Below are 17,389 nucleotides of genomic sequence, written 5' to 3' on the forward strand. Positions count from 1 at the left end.
ATTTTTTTTTTTTTATGAGAGCACATCAGACGTATCGAATTAAATTCTGAATACGAAAAATGTCTTTCTGCTATCAAATAATTTTCATTTTTGAAATTCACGATATAATACAAATTTTATGACAAATTATTAAAATTTGATATTTTTCACATTTTGATATATAACAGTCCTCGAAGTAAATTTTATAAATCTAATGATATATTCTTATAGTGTATGTAGCTGGGAGGAAAAGCCGACGATCAATTGAAAATTTTGACCTTTCATATTGAAAATATGGATTTTTTTCCTAAAAAGAATTTTTTTGGTGTTTTGGGAAAAAAATCCATATCTTCCATCTGAAAGGTCAAAATTTTCAATTGATCGTCGGCTTTTCATCCCACCTACATACACTTTAAGTGTAAATCATCAGATTTATAAAGTTTACTTCCAGTACTGTTAAATATCATAAATATCAATTTTTAATCATTTGCCATAAAATGTGTATTACATTGCGAATTTCAAAAAATCAAAATTACTTAATATCAGAAGGACATTCTTCGTATTCAGAATGCAATTCGATATGTCTGATGTGCTCTAATGTCCCACAATAAATACTGTCCAAACGTTCATACCCCATCCCTTAAGTTAGTCATTTTAAGGGGAGCTTATAAATTATAAAATGAAAGTTACAAAATGGAATTAACACACATTTACATTCAAACAGGACCATAGCAAGCAGGCAGCCGGAGATGCCATGGCTTTTTGAGAAATTTGTTACGTTTTTCTTCATATCTTTATTTCAATTTATCATGGCCGCCCCACATTTTTCAACCTTGCTAAGGCCCTGCATTCAAAAGACAGAAAGTCAAAATCATCATTATCCTAAAGGCAATTTCATTAGACATTAGGAAATTAGTTGACAATGTAGTGCTTAAAAAGTTGTCACTCAAAATATTCTGCAGGGGGCGCTTATTAGGGACGAGGTGCTTATTAGATCAAGTCTAAAAATACTCAAAAGTACTGTGCGAACAAGGGGTCAAAGTAAGGTTTCCATAAATATGTAGTCCGTACACTTGTAACCAGTTCTATGATTGGCCAACAGTGGATACATGTGCTTACAAAATTACTTGAGCTTTTTCATGCTCAGTAAGCAAATTTGGGAACAGTAAGACAAACTATTGATAAAAATGTCAAAACTCTGAATATGCTTTTAGTTAAGGGGGTACTACACCCATGTGGTAAATTTGTGACTATTTTTGCAATTGTCTCAAAAAATAATTACACACTGGTAACAAAAGTTATGTATATTATTGGGGCAAGGTATCCAATTACTACACTGAAATTTCAGTGACTCAAGACAAGCGGTTCAGTATATATGATAGGAAACGAGGTACAGCCTAGCGGTACCTTATTTCTGATCATAAATAACAAACCGCTTGTCTTGGGTCACTGAAATTCCAGTGTAGTAATTGGATTCCTTGCCCCTATAATACACATAGCTTTTGTTACCACTGTGTTATTAGTTTTGACAAAATGCAAAAATAGACAAAATTTATCAAGGGGTGTAGTACCTTGCTTTTTATATTGCAAAGCGCTTTTAATAAAATTATGTGTGGGAAATAAATGCAATTATTAAATATTATGACCATGTACAGAATATGTGGGTGATAACTAAAAGGAAGACAGAAACCGCCGAAGATTGAGGTGGTCATTCAATATTTTGAAATTTAGGTATTCTTTTCATAGTGTGCATGGAACTAAAATTTGATATTTGTTTAATTCTCTGTGTTGAATGGAACTATTTTTGTAAGAAAAATGCATGTAAGGCAAGAAATCAGTTTCCAGATAAGTAGGCCAGGTGAATCTTACAGATGTACTCTACACATGTCCTTCATGTCCATAAAGCCATGGAAAAAACACTGTTCTTATCTAGGGCCCGACCAACCCAGATTTTCTGTTTTGGGATTTTTTTAATACATGTAACATCAGTTGTTTTCTAAAAAAAAGTTGATTGAGTTTGACGGTAATTGCTGTATGCATGTAAAATCACCTGTTTGGGGGAAAAAGTATATTTATTTCCAGGTTATGGTGATTTTTACAATTCATTTGCTAAAAAAAAATCCCTGACTGACCAACCCTACTTGATAGATCCATCTGCCCATAGAACATTTTATTTGTCACCTTAGGGACTTGATTCAGAAGTGCATTAAGTGTGGAGAAATTTGAATGAGGAGATAATTGAACTACTGTGATCAACAAAACTTTATGCATGCTTGCTGAGGCCTTCTTTTTTTGTAAGTACATCTTATCCAACCCTGAAACTATGATGAAATACAGCCATCAAATTGGCAAGAATGGCATAGGCAGAGCAATCTACTATATAGGTCCTATATGTATATATTATTAATGGTTTGAATTGTTATCTTATTTTTATCATTTAACTATTTATTTGTATTGCTTTGACTGATATGTACTGCAAATAAACCAAGTAGATACAACAGGACACTTCCAACTGATAACTTGCTGTCAGTCTTCAGCATTACTTATACATGTTCAGTTAGTTTCTTATACAAACCCTATCTTTCATATCCTGCATTATTTTTCATATGAAAATCAATTAAGCTTTATGCAAAGTGAAATTAAACTTGATTTTGTGCATTTAAACTGCAGTTCTAGTTTCAGAAAGAAAGATAATCCTTTATGAGGATTTTAAAGTGTAACAGGGAATACTGGAAAATTCTTTCCCAATTCAGTTTCTCATCTCTACTGCATTGAATTCATTCCTCTATGTCATGTTTCTACTGCCTCTGCATTGCTATGAAATGTTTTTAATTCAAGGTGCGAGGCATGTGCTGACCATGCTTAGTTAGTATGAAGCTCTGACACCGTATCATACCTGTAGAACACTACAAACTTTTATAGGAAACTATTATGAAGAAATTTGGTCACATACCAAAATTAATCCACTTAACGACCTTTAACCCCAAATCTATGTACACCCCAACCAACCCATCTTACCTGTTCAGGGTTGTATTTGGACAGTACTCCATTGCCATGGAACTCTTCCAATACATCCTTGAGAGTCTTTCTTGAATCTGAAATTAACAAGAAAAGATAACAACATTAAAACTTGATCTCTCTGGGGTCATCCTAATATACAAATTAATACATTTCAGTGACAGCACATACAGTAATGCATTGCATTTGCCTACATTATGGTAGGGGCATAAATTTGAACTTTCTTTTTTCACTAATCAAATGTTGCAGTAGTATATGAAGAGCTTTGTTTCAAAATCCCTTACATCCACTTGCCCAATTTTGAGAACACATCAACAAATCATCAAAATAATCACTGATATAAGGTGTTTTTCAACAAAAGCAGTTTTTGGCGGGATGCTCATCCTACCCAAGCATCCCGCCAAAAACTGTTTTTTGTTGCAAACCCCACATATCAGTGATTTTTTGATGATTTTTGATGTGTTCTTAAAATGGGCAAGTGGATGTAAGGGTTTTGAAACAAAGCTTTTCATATAATCATGGTAGTACCTTTAGCACCCCTTTAACCCAATTAACAAGTGTAGCAATTTTTCATTTGAATGCAAGACTTGCAAGTGTATGTGCATAACAAAGCAGCTACAACCTTTCTTGCATTATAGCATCAAATTTAATAAAGATATCCGGCTAGTAACTTTAAAGTATTTTCGGACAAACTGGCTAATGTCAATAAAAGTCAAGTACATTGCTGTATGAAATATGTAAATTTAAGCTTTCCTGCATAGACATCATGGAGCTTCATTAATATCAATAGTTTTATGTCTGCAACACATCTTGCAAAATTATATCATATATACAATAATATTATACCAATTCATATACAAAAATAAATATGCTGTCTACTGCACATCCTACATGTCCTATAGATAGTTTTTATGTAGGTGTGAGAAGTGTACCATATGTATAGTAAACATATTGCCATTGACTAGATTTCATTATCATGTTATGTACATTGTGACAATAATATTAAAGCCAAATGAGTAATTTGTCACCCCAAAATAATATTTAGACACGTGCAAGAAAAGTATTAAATTTCTTTTTCAATTCAGTGGCGTGCGCAAAGGGGGGCAGGGGGGTTATTTGGGGTTATTTGTTGGTCATTCGGGGGAAAAACGTTAAAAACATCAAAATTTGCTCCTAATAAGACTCCATTCGGGGGCACTGAACAACTTGGTCCCCCCACTTTCAATGTGCTGCGTACGCCACTGTTTCAATTTGATGTTTTCTACATCATGACAATTTTCATATCACTGGATCCATATAAGTGCAATATTTATAGGAATTGCAGAATAATATAGCTTAAAGAAATGGGTAAGAATATCAAATAAAAAAATAAAAACAAATTTTACTCATCCAATGACTTGTTTTGCTGAATCATATCACATAATAATACAAGCATGAATGAATTGTATGTTGAGTTCAATGATTCTGTTCATGATGGACTAAAAGTAGGTCACCATCATGTACTCTGTGACATCAATATTTTGTGATTGTTGTAATTTTGTGAACATATCATTTTTATATCTTCATCAGGTGCACTAAATAGTTATATTTATCTTCTAGATTTCAAATGGAATACCTATTCAGGTATCCTCATTTGCAATAGAGGATCATAATTCACAAAATGAACAATATCAGGGAATGATACTTTTCAACTTAAATCATACAACCCTTAACACTAACAGTATCAGGTACTACAAAAATACTACTTGATATATGCGCTGTTCATGCGTATCGCCCTAAGTGATATATAGGCTGGCCAGCGAAGCCTAACACCCGTGGCAAAGTGTCGCCGACCCAGTGCTAGGCATACAGGGGGTCTCGGGTTCGAAACCCACCCAGAGCAAACAACTTCTTTTCTTTGTTTTCTCTCTTTATTCCTTCATTCTTTAATTCCCTTCCCGTCGCCAAAAAGCCCTTAGGCTGTTAGTGTTAAGCTTACAGGCACATTCAATGAGTCATTAACCCTACACACCCAATATTGATTAAAATTAGCATTTTAGTATTTATAATGAAATGTGCTATTAAACAACAACCGGTGGCAAATATGAAAGCAATCTAAAAAAGCCAAGCCTTCACAGTCTGCCTAAATTTCTTTATCAAGAGGGGAAAATACTGCATTTCAAATTAATAGGGCCTATATACATTCCATAACAGAATAGTAGAACCTGCATTTCTATGGAAAAATAGTGCATTAAAAACATGTTTTCACCGTATTACACATGTAGTTCTTGTATACAGCGTAGTTTACAACTTCCTTTACAAGCACGTGCAAAAATAAGTTGATTCATTAAATCATGTCCTTATCCCTAAGTTACAAACACTGAATGTTTTGCTTGACACAGGAAGCAATAATTATTTCCTTGATAGTCCTCTGGTTTTGAGTCTACAACTTGAGAGTTGTTCTTATTTAGATATGTGTGGATGTGTAATATGTGTGTTTGTGAAGACCTGCAAGGACGCATACCTGATAATAGCATGATAACCGAGGATACCATGCAACCGTGGATATCCACTGTTCCCTTTCCCTGTATTAGTGTATTGCAAATAATGAAAAAATGCATAAAAGACCATGACTTATTTGCCTGTGTAAAGTCTTGTCTCTGGTACACACCCTAATGGTGTGACTATGAGACTTGCACTGTACAATGATGCTGTTAGCTGACAGTGGTTTATAGGCCTACACATAATTTGTGTTTGTTTTCACCTACAAACATGGACTTTGAGTCCACACTTATGTTTTGAAAAATCACAGAGAGTGAACCGTGGATGTCCAAGGTCATAAGACAGCGGCAGAGGGTGCTATACAGCATAACTTCGCATATGGAGTAGGGTCCGCTATCGTATGTGTCCGCGGTTAGCGGTGAAATATCACAGATGTCCAAGTATGGATTATGATATGTCTGTGTGTGTGGGTCCACGGTTTCACTGTTAACAACAACACATACAATACAGGTGCACGGTTGTTGGTGAAAACGTGTAGGGGCGTGTTTGCGGGTCTACCTATGAGTGAATATGTGGCTCATATGAGTATATGTGCCTGATTGCCAGTATACGGCCAGTGCTAAACTATTATCGCATCACAATCATGCACTAAAATGTATAAGAGTCTCTCTGTTGGATTTTCAACATAGTATACAAAAACCATTTTGCAACTGACCATTAGTATTAAGCCTAGGCTGTGATGCATATACTTACGTAACATAATAAAATCCATGGTAAATCAATTTAGGATCTAATCCGTAAACACAAACAGCAACTTTGAGTAGGCCTGTATCTTATCAGTAGGCATAACAAATAAATCTGCAATAATTCCAGTAAGTGCTTGTAATAAGTCCGGTTATATCATCCAGAGTGATAGATACTGAAACAAGTGGTTTAACATTCCCCAACTACAGTAACTGACAAACTTAGCATAGGTTGTGGGAGTTGCATAGCCTACTATCTATATATTAATCAGCTATCATATCTTGGTTGCTGACACACACATACATAAGTACATAACTTCCAGGATGGCCATCATAAGTTCATAGCCTGCCTGCCAGCTAGCCAAGCCCAACCCCCTTGCAAACCTATTTTTGACTCGGTTAGTCCGATACCATCGGTTAGTGGTGATCAAACCCTATAGCTAGCCAACAAAACCACCGTAGGTCCTTCCCTCCACAGCTATTTGATTAGTGCATGCTTCCTGTACAGTCAATGGATCACTACAATAATAACTCACTAACAGGATAATTTGATTAACTTTCAACACTAAACTTGTTTGTATTTTTAAACATTTCTTGGTGTTTACTACTTTCATATTAATGATATAACCAAATTTACTAAATTTAATTTTTAGTTATTTTTAAAACAATAAATTGAATATACTTCTTCACTATATGAAAAACAATCTAACTAAACTTCATTACTTTTTACCAACATGATTCAATTTATATATTTATATATAAGAAGACTAAGCAATTATCACCTGCAGAAAAAGTTTGTATGACAAATATAATTATGATATTCTATCAGGGTTTCATGAAATTGAATAGTAAGCAAATTTGTATTAAAAATGAATATGATAAAAGGTATCAATTTGTGATATGAAAAAAAGTGGTTAAGTTGATTATTGCAACAATTGAAGAAATAGTGTTTGAAAAAGCTAAAACATTCTTTGAGTCTTGTGACAGATCAGTATTTTAAGCCAACTCAATTTTGGAAGCAAGGTCTGTAATTCAACTTAAAGCTGCTTTTTAGTATCAAAAAGCAGTGATTAACAGGCAAGAAGAAAGAAGTGATTCCAAAAGTTAAAACGGACTTCCAACACACTGTTCAACAGTAACTAAAAGCAATTTTGAAGAAAAAAAGAATAATACAGCTGAGAACATTTCAGACAAACTGCCATAATAACCGACAGCTCAATAAATGAATCCATACTTGGTAAGTTTATTTTTAGCAATGTGATCAGAGATTGCACCAAATCCTATTATCATTGTCCTCAATCAATGACCAGGCTCACTACCAAGACCACCAGTCCAGTCAAGCATTCACAATCTTTGCCGTAAGTCAAAAGTAAATGGATCGCGTAATGGATCAAGATGGGAAGACAGATTACATGGGGTTATCTACATTGTACTTCTTGATCCGGGTTGTTGATCTGGTTCAAATCTACTTTCAAATTCAATTCAAAATATTGCACAAATTCATGTATGATCGTTTGCACTGTGTACAGGGTGTTCCAATGAAATAGTATGTGTAATATATTGAAAGTTTAACAAAGTTCAATGATGGTCTGAGCTATACTAGTAGACATTTGAAGGAAAGGCAAAATGACCATCAGGTCACTCATCTGACTTTAAAATCGGAATTGAATGTAACCTACACCAAGAGCGTCCTAGATAAAACCACCTTGATTTGATTGTTGCAATGATGATGTGCTCTTGTAGTACTTGACCTAATAATAGAATATACTTATAGATTCATGATTTAAATTGAATATGGTTTTGCATTTCAATATTGGTCTCATTATTAACGCTAAGCAATTAGCAATTCTAGAATATTGTACCAGGTTGAGTATTTCCCAAAGCATAATAATAATATTGTATGCATGCCTATGAACTTCAATATTACACTTGCAACCTTGTGATCTTGACATAGGTTTAAAAAAATCTTGTTTTGGCACATTTGGTCTCTAACCACCACCACTTACTTCGTATGCATATTACTTATCATGAGTTAAAACTTGCATTTCTCCCGGCCAACAGTACAGCCCTTAGATATCTCGGTCATCTCTGCTGTATAAGGAGTTAAAAATTCAAAGGTTCCGAACACATGGTGTGTGTGGGGAGGGGGTGTTGGGTGTGTGTGGGGTGCCTTTTTGTCCATCCATCTTTCTCTCTGCAACAGCAGTGGGGCTATTCCAGTTGAAATCCATACACCACCTAAGGAAGACATGACCTTAATCTCTCACACAGGGGTGTAGATTTCAAATGGTTCCATTCAGGTTACTCAATATAAAATACATACTCCTTGTGCGGAAGATTAAGGTCATGTCTTCCATAGGGGGTGTACGGATTTCATCTGGAAGCAACCAATATCACTAACTATTAATGATAGAAAAATAACCTCAAACAAAAGCACAGGGACTCCTGAAACAAACCCCCAAAATGAATCCATATTTAATCACCTTTGACATTTGATTGCAGCAACCAGCAAACCCCTTTCCATAAAATACCCCTAATGAATTTTTCACTATGCGATTAACCTGGATGAGATGGATCGCCTGGGGATGGTATCTCACATGCAGTCGGTAATGCAGGCATAATCCGAAAATCCAAGCAAGGCGGCTGAGAGCACACATGCACACACAAAAAAATGCAAAATAAGACGGAAATAAATCCAATACGGTGTTTGCTAAAGGTATGTTTGTACTTGCATATCTCATAAGACAGTGTATTGTATAGCAGCAACATTTTGCCAGGTTTGTATTTTTGCGCTTTTCATTTTACTTTCCGAAGTGCCCCCCCCAGTCAGAACACTTGCCCCCTGTTACCCCCAGTAAAAACCCAAAATTATTGATCCCCCCTTAAATTCACTTTGCCCCCTCAATGCCCCCGAAAAAAATTCCTGGCACCACCACTGCAAAAACGGGCAATGGGCAGGGCCCACAAGAATTTTATGGTGTTTCTCAGCTATTGCATGCATGGGAAAAGAGATCTTCAACAATCCACAATCAGATGTTAGTCCACAGGTGAAGGGATGAGTCCTCATTTTGAAACAATTACTCTCTAAATGTAAAAGAGTGAAAATTTCACTCGGAATTTGGAGTGATTTCATTCTCACTCTATTCGAGTGGTTAGTCGTTCTTTTAGAGTGAAAAAAGCTTCTACTCGGTCAATCTAGATTCACTCCTTACAGAGTGATCCAAAATTACCGCTCAATTTCAGAGTGAAATCAGAATCACTCTTTGCGGAGTGAATCCACAGTTCGTACAGCCAATCAGAAAGCGGATTTTCGCATCGAAAAAATTGTGATTATTCATTCAGCGATATTAATCGTTGCAGCAATGGCGGTGGAGTTGTCAGTAGTCAGGAATGGGCGAGGCAGTTTGGCGAAGAAATAGCCAATATTTTCGTCGGTAAGTATACTTTGAACTATTTTATTTATATGTTGAATCATTGCAGATTGTAATCGACAACTAAAATCTGATGTTACTGTCTCAAAGGTGATAATTGTACCCATGAAGCTTCTTCATTTGTTGAACACATTGATTCACATTGTCGGTCCGGCATTACGGTGGCACACTCATGGACTGCTATGCATACCTGGTACATGTATTACTTCATAAACCTGTAAATGATTGAGTGTACTTGTGTAATAATTGTAATGTTTGTTATACTGCGTCAGCCTTATTGTTAGTATGTACCCGATCACATCTCCGAGTCCGATGCGCTAGTCATGCTATACATACCAGTAGCCACAGGATCACATGCAGCAAGGCCAGGCCATACCTAGCTAGGCTTAGGCCATCATCAGGCCAGGCATGTTATCTCTGACCAGTCTCTAATTTATCATGTTTATATACTGCAGCATGTTATATCTGCATGTGTGATGCCAAAAGTCACAGAGGACTATAGGCCTCTATGTCTGATGCTAGGCCTATAGTCCTACGTCACTAAGCTTTTAAGCATGCCAAAATTACCATTTTAATCTTAATTAACATGTAAAAATACTTATTGTGTTGTAATTCCTTTGCTCACAAAAATACATGAATGAATGAATGAACATTTTGTGCCTATTTCTGTGATTATTTTTTGTCAGTCTCATTCACTTCTTTATTTCAGAGCTATTAACTCAAAAGAGTGGGTTTTCCACTCCTCTTTGGAGCTGTATGAGTGACCACTCCTTTTGGAGTGAAATTCACGCTCCCTAAAGAGTGATTTTATTCACTCTTTTTTTTCGAGTGAATTTTCTCACTCTTTTGAAGAGTGAATTTCACTCTAAAAGGAGTGGTCACTCATACAGCTCCAAGGAGGAGTGGAAAAACCACTCTTTTTGAGCTGTTTTTCACTCTTTCACATTTAGAGAGTACACATGCACCCCCACACCCACATGTGTAACCTCCAGGAAACTTAACTTTACTATGGATGTGGTTAATATTTACTATTTAATTGCAGTCTCAACATATACCATCAACTGCAATCATTGGATATAACTTCAAATGCGGTAATATTTAAAAAACACCATCTAAGAACAGTGTACACACACGATTCCTGTGTGTCCTTATTTGTCGAGGTGTACAAACACACCCCCCCAAACACACACAGATATAGGCAAATGGACAATTAAGCTGACTGAAGGTTAAAAAAAAGCTTTAGACCAGATCCTGGAAACACCAGGATCTGTACTAAGGTTGATAAGAAGTAACAAACACTATCGAATCCGAACTCTTAAGGAAACGAAATCCCTAAAGCGTTCTACATATTGACAAGCACATTTAACTACATTTAATTCTTTTTATCTTTTAAACTCAACAATAATTGGGCAAAAACATATGACATGTGTTGCTGTGTTTATGTAATCACTGACAACAGCATTTGAAATTTTTGAACATATTCTGCAGCAAAAATGGGCCTGTAAGTTATGCAGTTTCTCATAATGTGCAACATCGTGAAATATTTCATTTGTGAAAATCATGACTTAATACGCTCTGATGTTACCCGTTGGCTATGTTATTTGAGTTGAGAAATATTGAAATAGGAAGTGAGAATGCAGCATACTAGATCATATTAGCCTTAATGTGCTCTAAAAACATAAATCTTGGAAAGTAACGATATATAATGATCATCTCTAGTCAAATAGTGCTAAAAATATAAACCACACAATAGTTAAATACACATTATTGACGTAAAACAAAACTGACAATGAAAGATATTTCAACATTTTGGCATATAAGGCAATAAGAAACCTGCTTTGACAATACATTTTCTCATAGTTCTCACACTCAATGTGGTTTCAATATTGTTCGTGCTGCTTCATATATTTAGTATAATGCTTTAAAGTTAATGAACTCTAAATTTGTCATATTACAAAACACACCAAAGATAAGGACACAGACATATCCTTAATCAAAACATAAGTATAATATGGCAAACATAAGAAATTATACTCTCAAAGCAAACATTTTAACATTCGTCATTGATACGGGTGAGTATATGTAAGAGTTTCTTGAAAATGTCACAACTTGCTGAGATGTCTATGCTGCCTTGCTGAGGAGATAAATTCCATAATTTCAAGTAAAACGTGTGTGTATTAAGTGTATTTTTATTAACTTCCTGGGAATAAAAAGTCGTTGAAGCAATATAGCAAGAAGTTTTTGCTCAAGAGAAGGCTCTTAATTTTGTCCTTTTTAAAAGGACTGTCTTCTATGCTAAAGTAACTTCTGCCGCAACAGGTAAATCATCCCCACATAGTGTTTCTACTGCAATCCTGTATTTCTCTACCAGAAGTCACACTTCTCACAAGGTAATACGCATATATTGCATTGCAATAGATAAAGATCTTGAGAATTAATCCATCTTCTTTGGAAAGAATTTCAGTCAAACTGACTGCCAGTATAGACTATGAATACCAGAGTCTATGCTGGCAGTAGCATTTGATCAGAGCCCTCGCTGTACCAATAGAAGGTCCAGTGACCGAGGAAGTAACTACTACATGTAGTAGTAAAGAAAATAGTAGTAGTCCAATGAAGACCTATGGTTAGACCCCCGGTTAGACCATTCTACTATATTAGAGCCAGCCTTGAAATAAAGACCACTCCAAGTATCCCTTGCTGAACAAAAGCCACCAATCCATCCCACCAAGTATGGACCACTATCAGCTTGCCAGCAACAATCCACCACTATTTTGGCACTATCTTTCGATCAACCGTTGATGCCATGGTCGATCCTTATAATTGATAAAATATCAATAATTGAATGTTGTTAATTGTGAAAAAATTTAATATGTAATCCATTGACCAATAACATATTCATTTTTGATTTATCAGTCAATACCGGTAGTTCATTTATAACAAGTATTGAAGCAGTAGCATTGACGGTTGATCCCCAGACCAAACAAATTTGGCTGGGGTGCCTAAGAGCATCACTAATAACTAATTGAAAGTTAAATTATCAACACAAATACAAGAAAAGTCAGCGTAATACAAAACTTACATTCACAGTTCCCCATGACGACCAACATAGTATCACACAAGTCCTTTAAAAAAATCTCTAACTCTTCAGCATTGAACGAAAACCGCCGCAGCTTTTAAAGCGACAAAATGCCGCTTCTGGTAAAACCTTTCCTAAAATGAACCAATCATTACAAATAAGTTTTGGTCCTTGTTGGCTCTGTGTTCCAGTAGTGAAGTTCAAACCTATACTATCCTTCAATAGGTGTTTTAGACAAAAAAAAACACCCAGTGAGTAACGTACCAAGCACTTGACATAAAAAGTATCTCTGCATATTTATTGAATAGAGAAATTTTAGAAATAATTATGGTTATGTCACATGCATAAATAAATCAATAGAGCTTGTGATGTCTTTTTAGGTCATCTAATGTAATTGAATAGCTAGACCATGTTTTCTTGTGGCGTGTACGTCATCTCGCCTTCCTTTTCATTCTCACTTATTCTTTACAGTGGTTATTGTGGTTACTTTTTGTTACCAATTTGGGGGTATCTACATGGTATTTTGTAATGCAGATTGATCTTGTCTGCTGAATTGATCCGCATTAAGTATACGCTGAAGTGTGAAATTCATATTTTTTTGATAATGCATTGATAGACTGTGGTACAGTCCCTTCTACAAAACTCATATCCCAGTGACTGGTCTTTTTTCTTGGGGATTACGGATGGGAGCGGTTATTGTATTGAACCTATATTCATTGTGAAATGAGATGCTACTGAATTACAAATTTTAAAAAGGGGCTATGAAGAAGACTAGTAATGCGTATAATTATTGCAGGCCTAAAAAACTTTTTGGACAAATCGGACATAAATTAAATATTCTTGGTGCTAATTGTTTGTCTGTGTTGTAAAAGTCTACATGAATCTAAGCTAACTAAATCCAAATCAATCTAGACCTGTAAAACACTATGCCAGCCTCATTGAATTTGACAGAATGATATTGCATTCATGTATCTTACTTCAGATTCATTACCAAGGTGGCAGACCAGAACAAAATCAATACAGCCGATGTCATAGAAATGACAAACACTGTCATGATAAATGGCTCGCTGCCCAACAACCACACCAGTATTTTTAGACTTAATGGGATCATATTTTTCTTTCAAAACAAGGGGTCATTATATCCATATCATGAGGCTATTCTGGGACAGGTTGAATGTTTTAAAGATGACCAACAGGATTTAGAGACCAAAACATTACCAGGATGTTCTGATTGACAGCATCATCCCCACATCATCCCCAAAGCTTTCCTATCAAAGTGGAGAACTTGGTACTGTTAGGAAAATGGGCTATTCCATTTGAAATCAACACCCCATAATGGAAGACATGCCCTTAATTTCCCACACAGGGGATGTAGACTTCAAATTGAGTTACCCATTCATACCTCGACTGCTCACATTAGACCCAGTTTTAACCACCGTTTATCAGTGGGAGCTGGTTGCCTAATAATGGATAGAACCTCCGTCTAGTGATCATAATGTCGTGGGTTCAAATCCCATGCCAGCACATTCGCTTGCTTGTTTTTTTCAAGTTGAGTTGTGTGCCAGTCGGGATTTGAGTTTATTTGTTGTCTTGTTTAATTGTAACTTTGGGCTGGTAAACTGTTCTTTCTTTCTTACCCATTCAGGTAACCCCATTTGAAATTCACACTCCCTATGTGGAAGATTAAGGTCATGTCTTCCATAGGGTGTGTATGGATTTCAACTGGAATAATGTAAAAGTAGAATTTGCATTGTTTAAATTTGTCATTCTATGCTGGAACTGTCCACAAAAGGAATATGTTCACAAATTGTTATTTTCATGGTAATTGCATGGAAAGTGAAAAGCATGCAAAAAACAAATGTCCACTGTTACAGTAAACCAATTGGTCTAATTTGTGCTAATAAGCTAATGGAGAAACAAGGAGATCAAAAAGTCAATTGCGAGTCTTGGTGAGTTAATGTCACACAGCAAACAGAGTTGTTTTCAGAACATTTGAAATGCTTTTTTGGTCAAGACAACATTTTAAGAACATTTAAATGTTGAGTTATATAAAGCGTCATGAAAACATTTCAAAATGTTTTGTATAAAAAAATATTACAAACACATCTTGAAAAAATATTATCAGAATGTTAGCATAAAATATTTTTTGCAAACATTTAACCAGCTTTGCAGGCAGCAATTAAAAATGTTTGTAAAATGTTATTAAAACATATAACCTGTCATTTACACATTTTCTGGACCCTTGTAACCTTTTACAAAAATGTTTTGTGTTTGCTGGGCACTTGCAAACAAATCAAGGACGCAACCACATGAGAAATATTGGACTACCTTCATTTAAAAAGAAAAAACAACAACAAAGAAATAAACAAAGCCTCTAGTTATTTCTCCCCAATATTTTTGTAGCGATAGGCCTAGTAAATAAATTCAGAGGGTATACACAGGCTTTTGTTGATTTTTGTGTACAAGTATTTTGTACTTGTTATATTCCGGGGTTATATTGTCATATTAGACAACTGCAATACCCAAGATGCCATATATGTCTAGCAATTTCTGAACAAAAAGGCCACAGGCATTACATTGGCATGTATTTTGATCTCATCTCATATATATTTTCACTTAACATTGTTATGTTTTTCAGTGGAACATCAATAAAATGCAGCACACCAATCTTGTCAAATGACCATTTAAACATCTCTGTCAAACGACCTACTTTGTCAGTCCTATATGCACTTTACCCCATATATTTGGTCTTTCACAAAAGGTAGCGGTTGTAAAAATGCATAACATATTGTGAACACAAACATTTGACACAATACATATAGGAGAAGAGCATAAATTGGAAGTAGCAGCTTCTGACAGATTTTGTCTGGTGCTGTATCTACAAAGAGCTATTCCATTTGACATCCATGCACCCTATGGAAGACATGACAGTGAGTGTAGATTTCAAATGAAGTCACCCATTCAGGTAACCCAATTTGAAATCCACTTTCCTCATGTGGAAGATTAAGGTTATGTCTTATAAAATGGATGTATGAATTTCAACTGGAATATCCCAAACCTACTCCAGTTTGCTGAACCAAACATTACCAGTGGCGTAGCCAGTGGGGGGCCAGTGCCCCCATAAAAATTATGTGTTTTTATGTTAGTACCGCCCATTTATCCTTTTTTTTTTTTTTTCAAACCATGCAAAAATTTTTCGGTACATTTACAAGTTGTGCCCCCTCGGTTCCAAAATCCTGGCTACGCCACTGAACATTACATATTATAGAAGTTAGTAATTTTCATGATACGATATCAGATTTTGTGTACTTGTTTCATTCCTAACCCAGTTCTCTATGAAATAAATGATGAAACCACTGTCATACATGGGAATATGTGATGAAGGAATCACTAGCACAATTTCATTTTGGTATCCCCTTTGATGTGTATAAAGTGCAAAAGTAAGTACATTGTGTCTATTTCATACATCTTCTGATGTCTGGACTAGACCATACATCCAAGCTGGCGGATCCATGCAAAGTGTGAATAGGAACATTGAGGCGGTTCCTGTGTTGTAACACGCATTTAAGTTACTGCTCAATTCTGAGATGGGGGAAGTAAGGGAAAGAGTGAGATGGAGGTAGAGAGACAGTGAGATAAAGAATGGAGAAAAACAAGGAGAGAAGGAAAAGAGGAATGAGGGATAAACAAGGAGAAAGGAGAGGGGGGGGGTCCTGAAGGAAGAGAGCGAACATACACATGAGACAGACAGACAGACAGACAGACAGACAGATACAAGAGGACAGATATGGGATAAGAGAATGATAGAGGCAAGGACGGTCATCACAGCATATGCCATACGCAGTGGCTAATATAGACTGCTTTGCATTCCCTTTTGATAAGCAATTCATACCAGCTATGCCATTCCAAAATAACACAACACATCCCCATTGACCGCTCTACCCAGAGAAAGAATTTTTCTCCAGCATCACAGTTTTTGGATGGGAGCGGTTCTTGTTCTGAACTTGTAATCATTGTGAGTGTGAGATGAGTTGATATGAAGTTCCAAAAGGGGCTATGAAGTAGGCTACGGCTAATTTGCCACCAGCATCAAGAAGAAGAAGAACAAGGCCCTCAACAAAGCTAATCACTTGAGTGGAAAATCAAGGCCAAGAACTGAATGTCTGGGTGCAAAACTCAAAGTGCACTGACTGTCGCAACGGAAAATCGCCCAACCTAGCCTTATGTCGGAACTTTGATGCATGTGAACATACTTTGTGTTTTTTAACATTCTTTGTTAAATGACACATCAAATTCTGTGCAGCTTTCTCTTCTCATGGAATGTTTCTATTTCACTCTTCAACATATTGAATTAATGAGTAACTTTTGTCAATATTGCATTGTGTATGTAGCAAAATATCCAGTGAAAATTGAAATTCAATCAATATTTTGAAAAGAATGGTGAATATTGTAGGTAGAAATTACATGCATAAATTGTCAATAATTTCATTTATTTTCCATTTGAAGAGAGCACAATTTCAATTTTGTAAAAATGCTTTCAAATTTAAGAAAATTTAATTGAATTTGAGAAAATGCAAATTTTCAATAGTCCAAGGAAATAAATAAGTCAAGTTTAAAGAAATAAAACATTGTATATGTGGGCGGTGGGCCTTGTAATATCA

General features: G+C 35.6%; 1 protein-coding gene across 1 annotated transcript in view; it reads right to left on the minus strand.

The window, feature by feature from the left end:
* Nucleotides 1-17,389, minus strand: part of LOC140155419 (diacylglycerol kinase beta-like) — a 169,681-nt gene that overhangs the window by 73,624 nt on the left and 78,668 nt on the right. Inside the window, 1 exon segment of the mRNA XM_072178268.1 lies at nucleotides 2,998-3,074. Within this exon segment, the coding sequence (XP_072034369.1) occupies nucleotides 2,998-3,074 (77 nt within the window).

Source organism: Amphiura filiformis, chromosome 1, assembly GCF_039555335.1.
Source record: "Amphiura filiformis chromosome 1, Afil_fr2py, whole genome shotgun sequence".
NCBI classification, from domain to species: Eukaryota; Metazoa; Echinodermata; class Ophiuroidea; order Amphilepidida; family Amphiuridae; genus Amphiura; species Amphiura filiformis.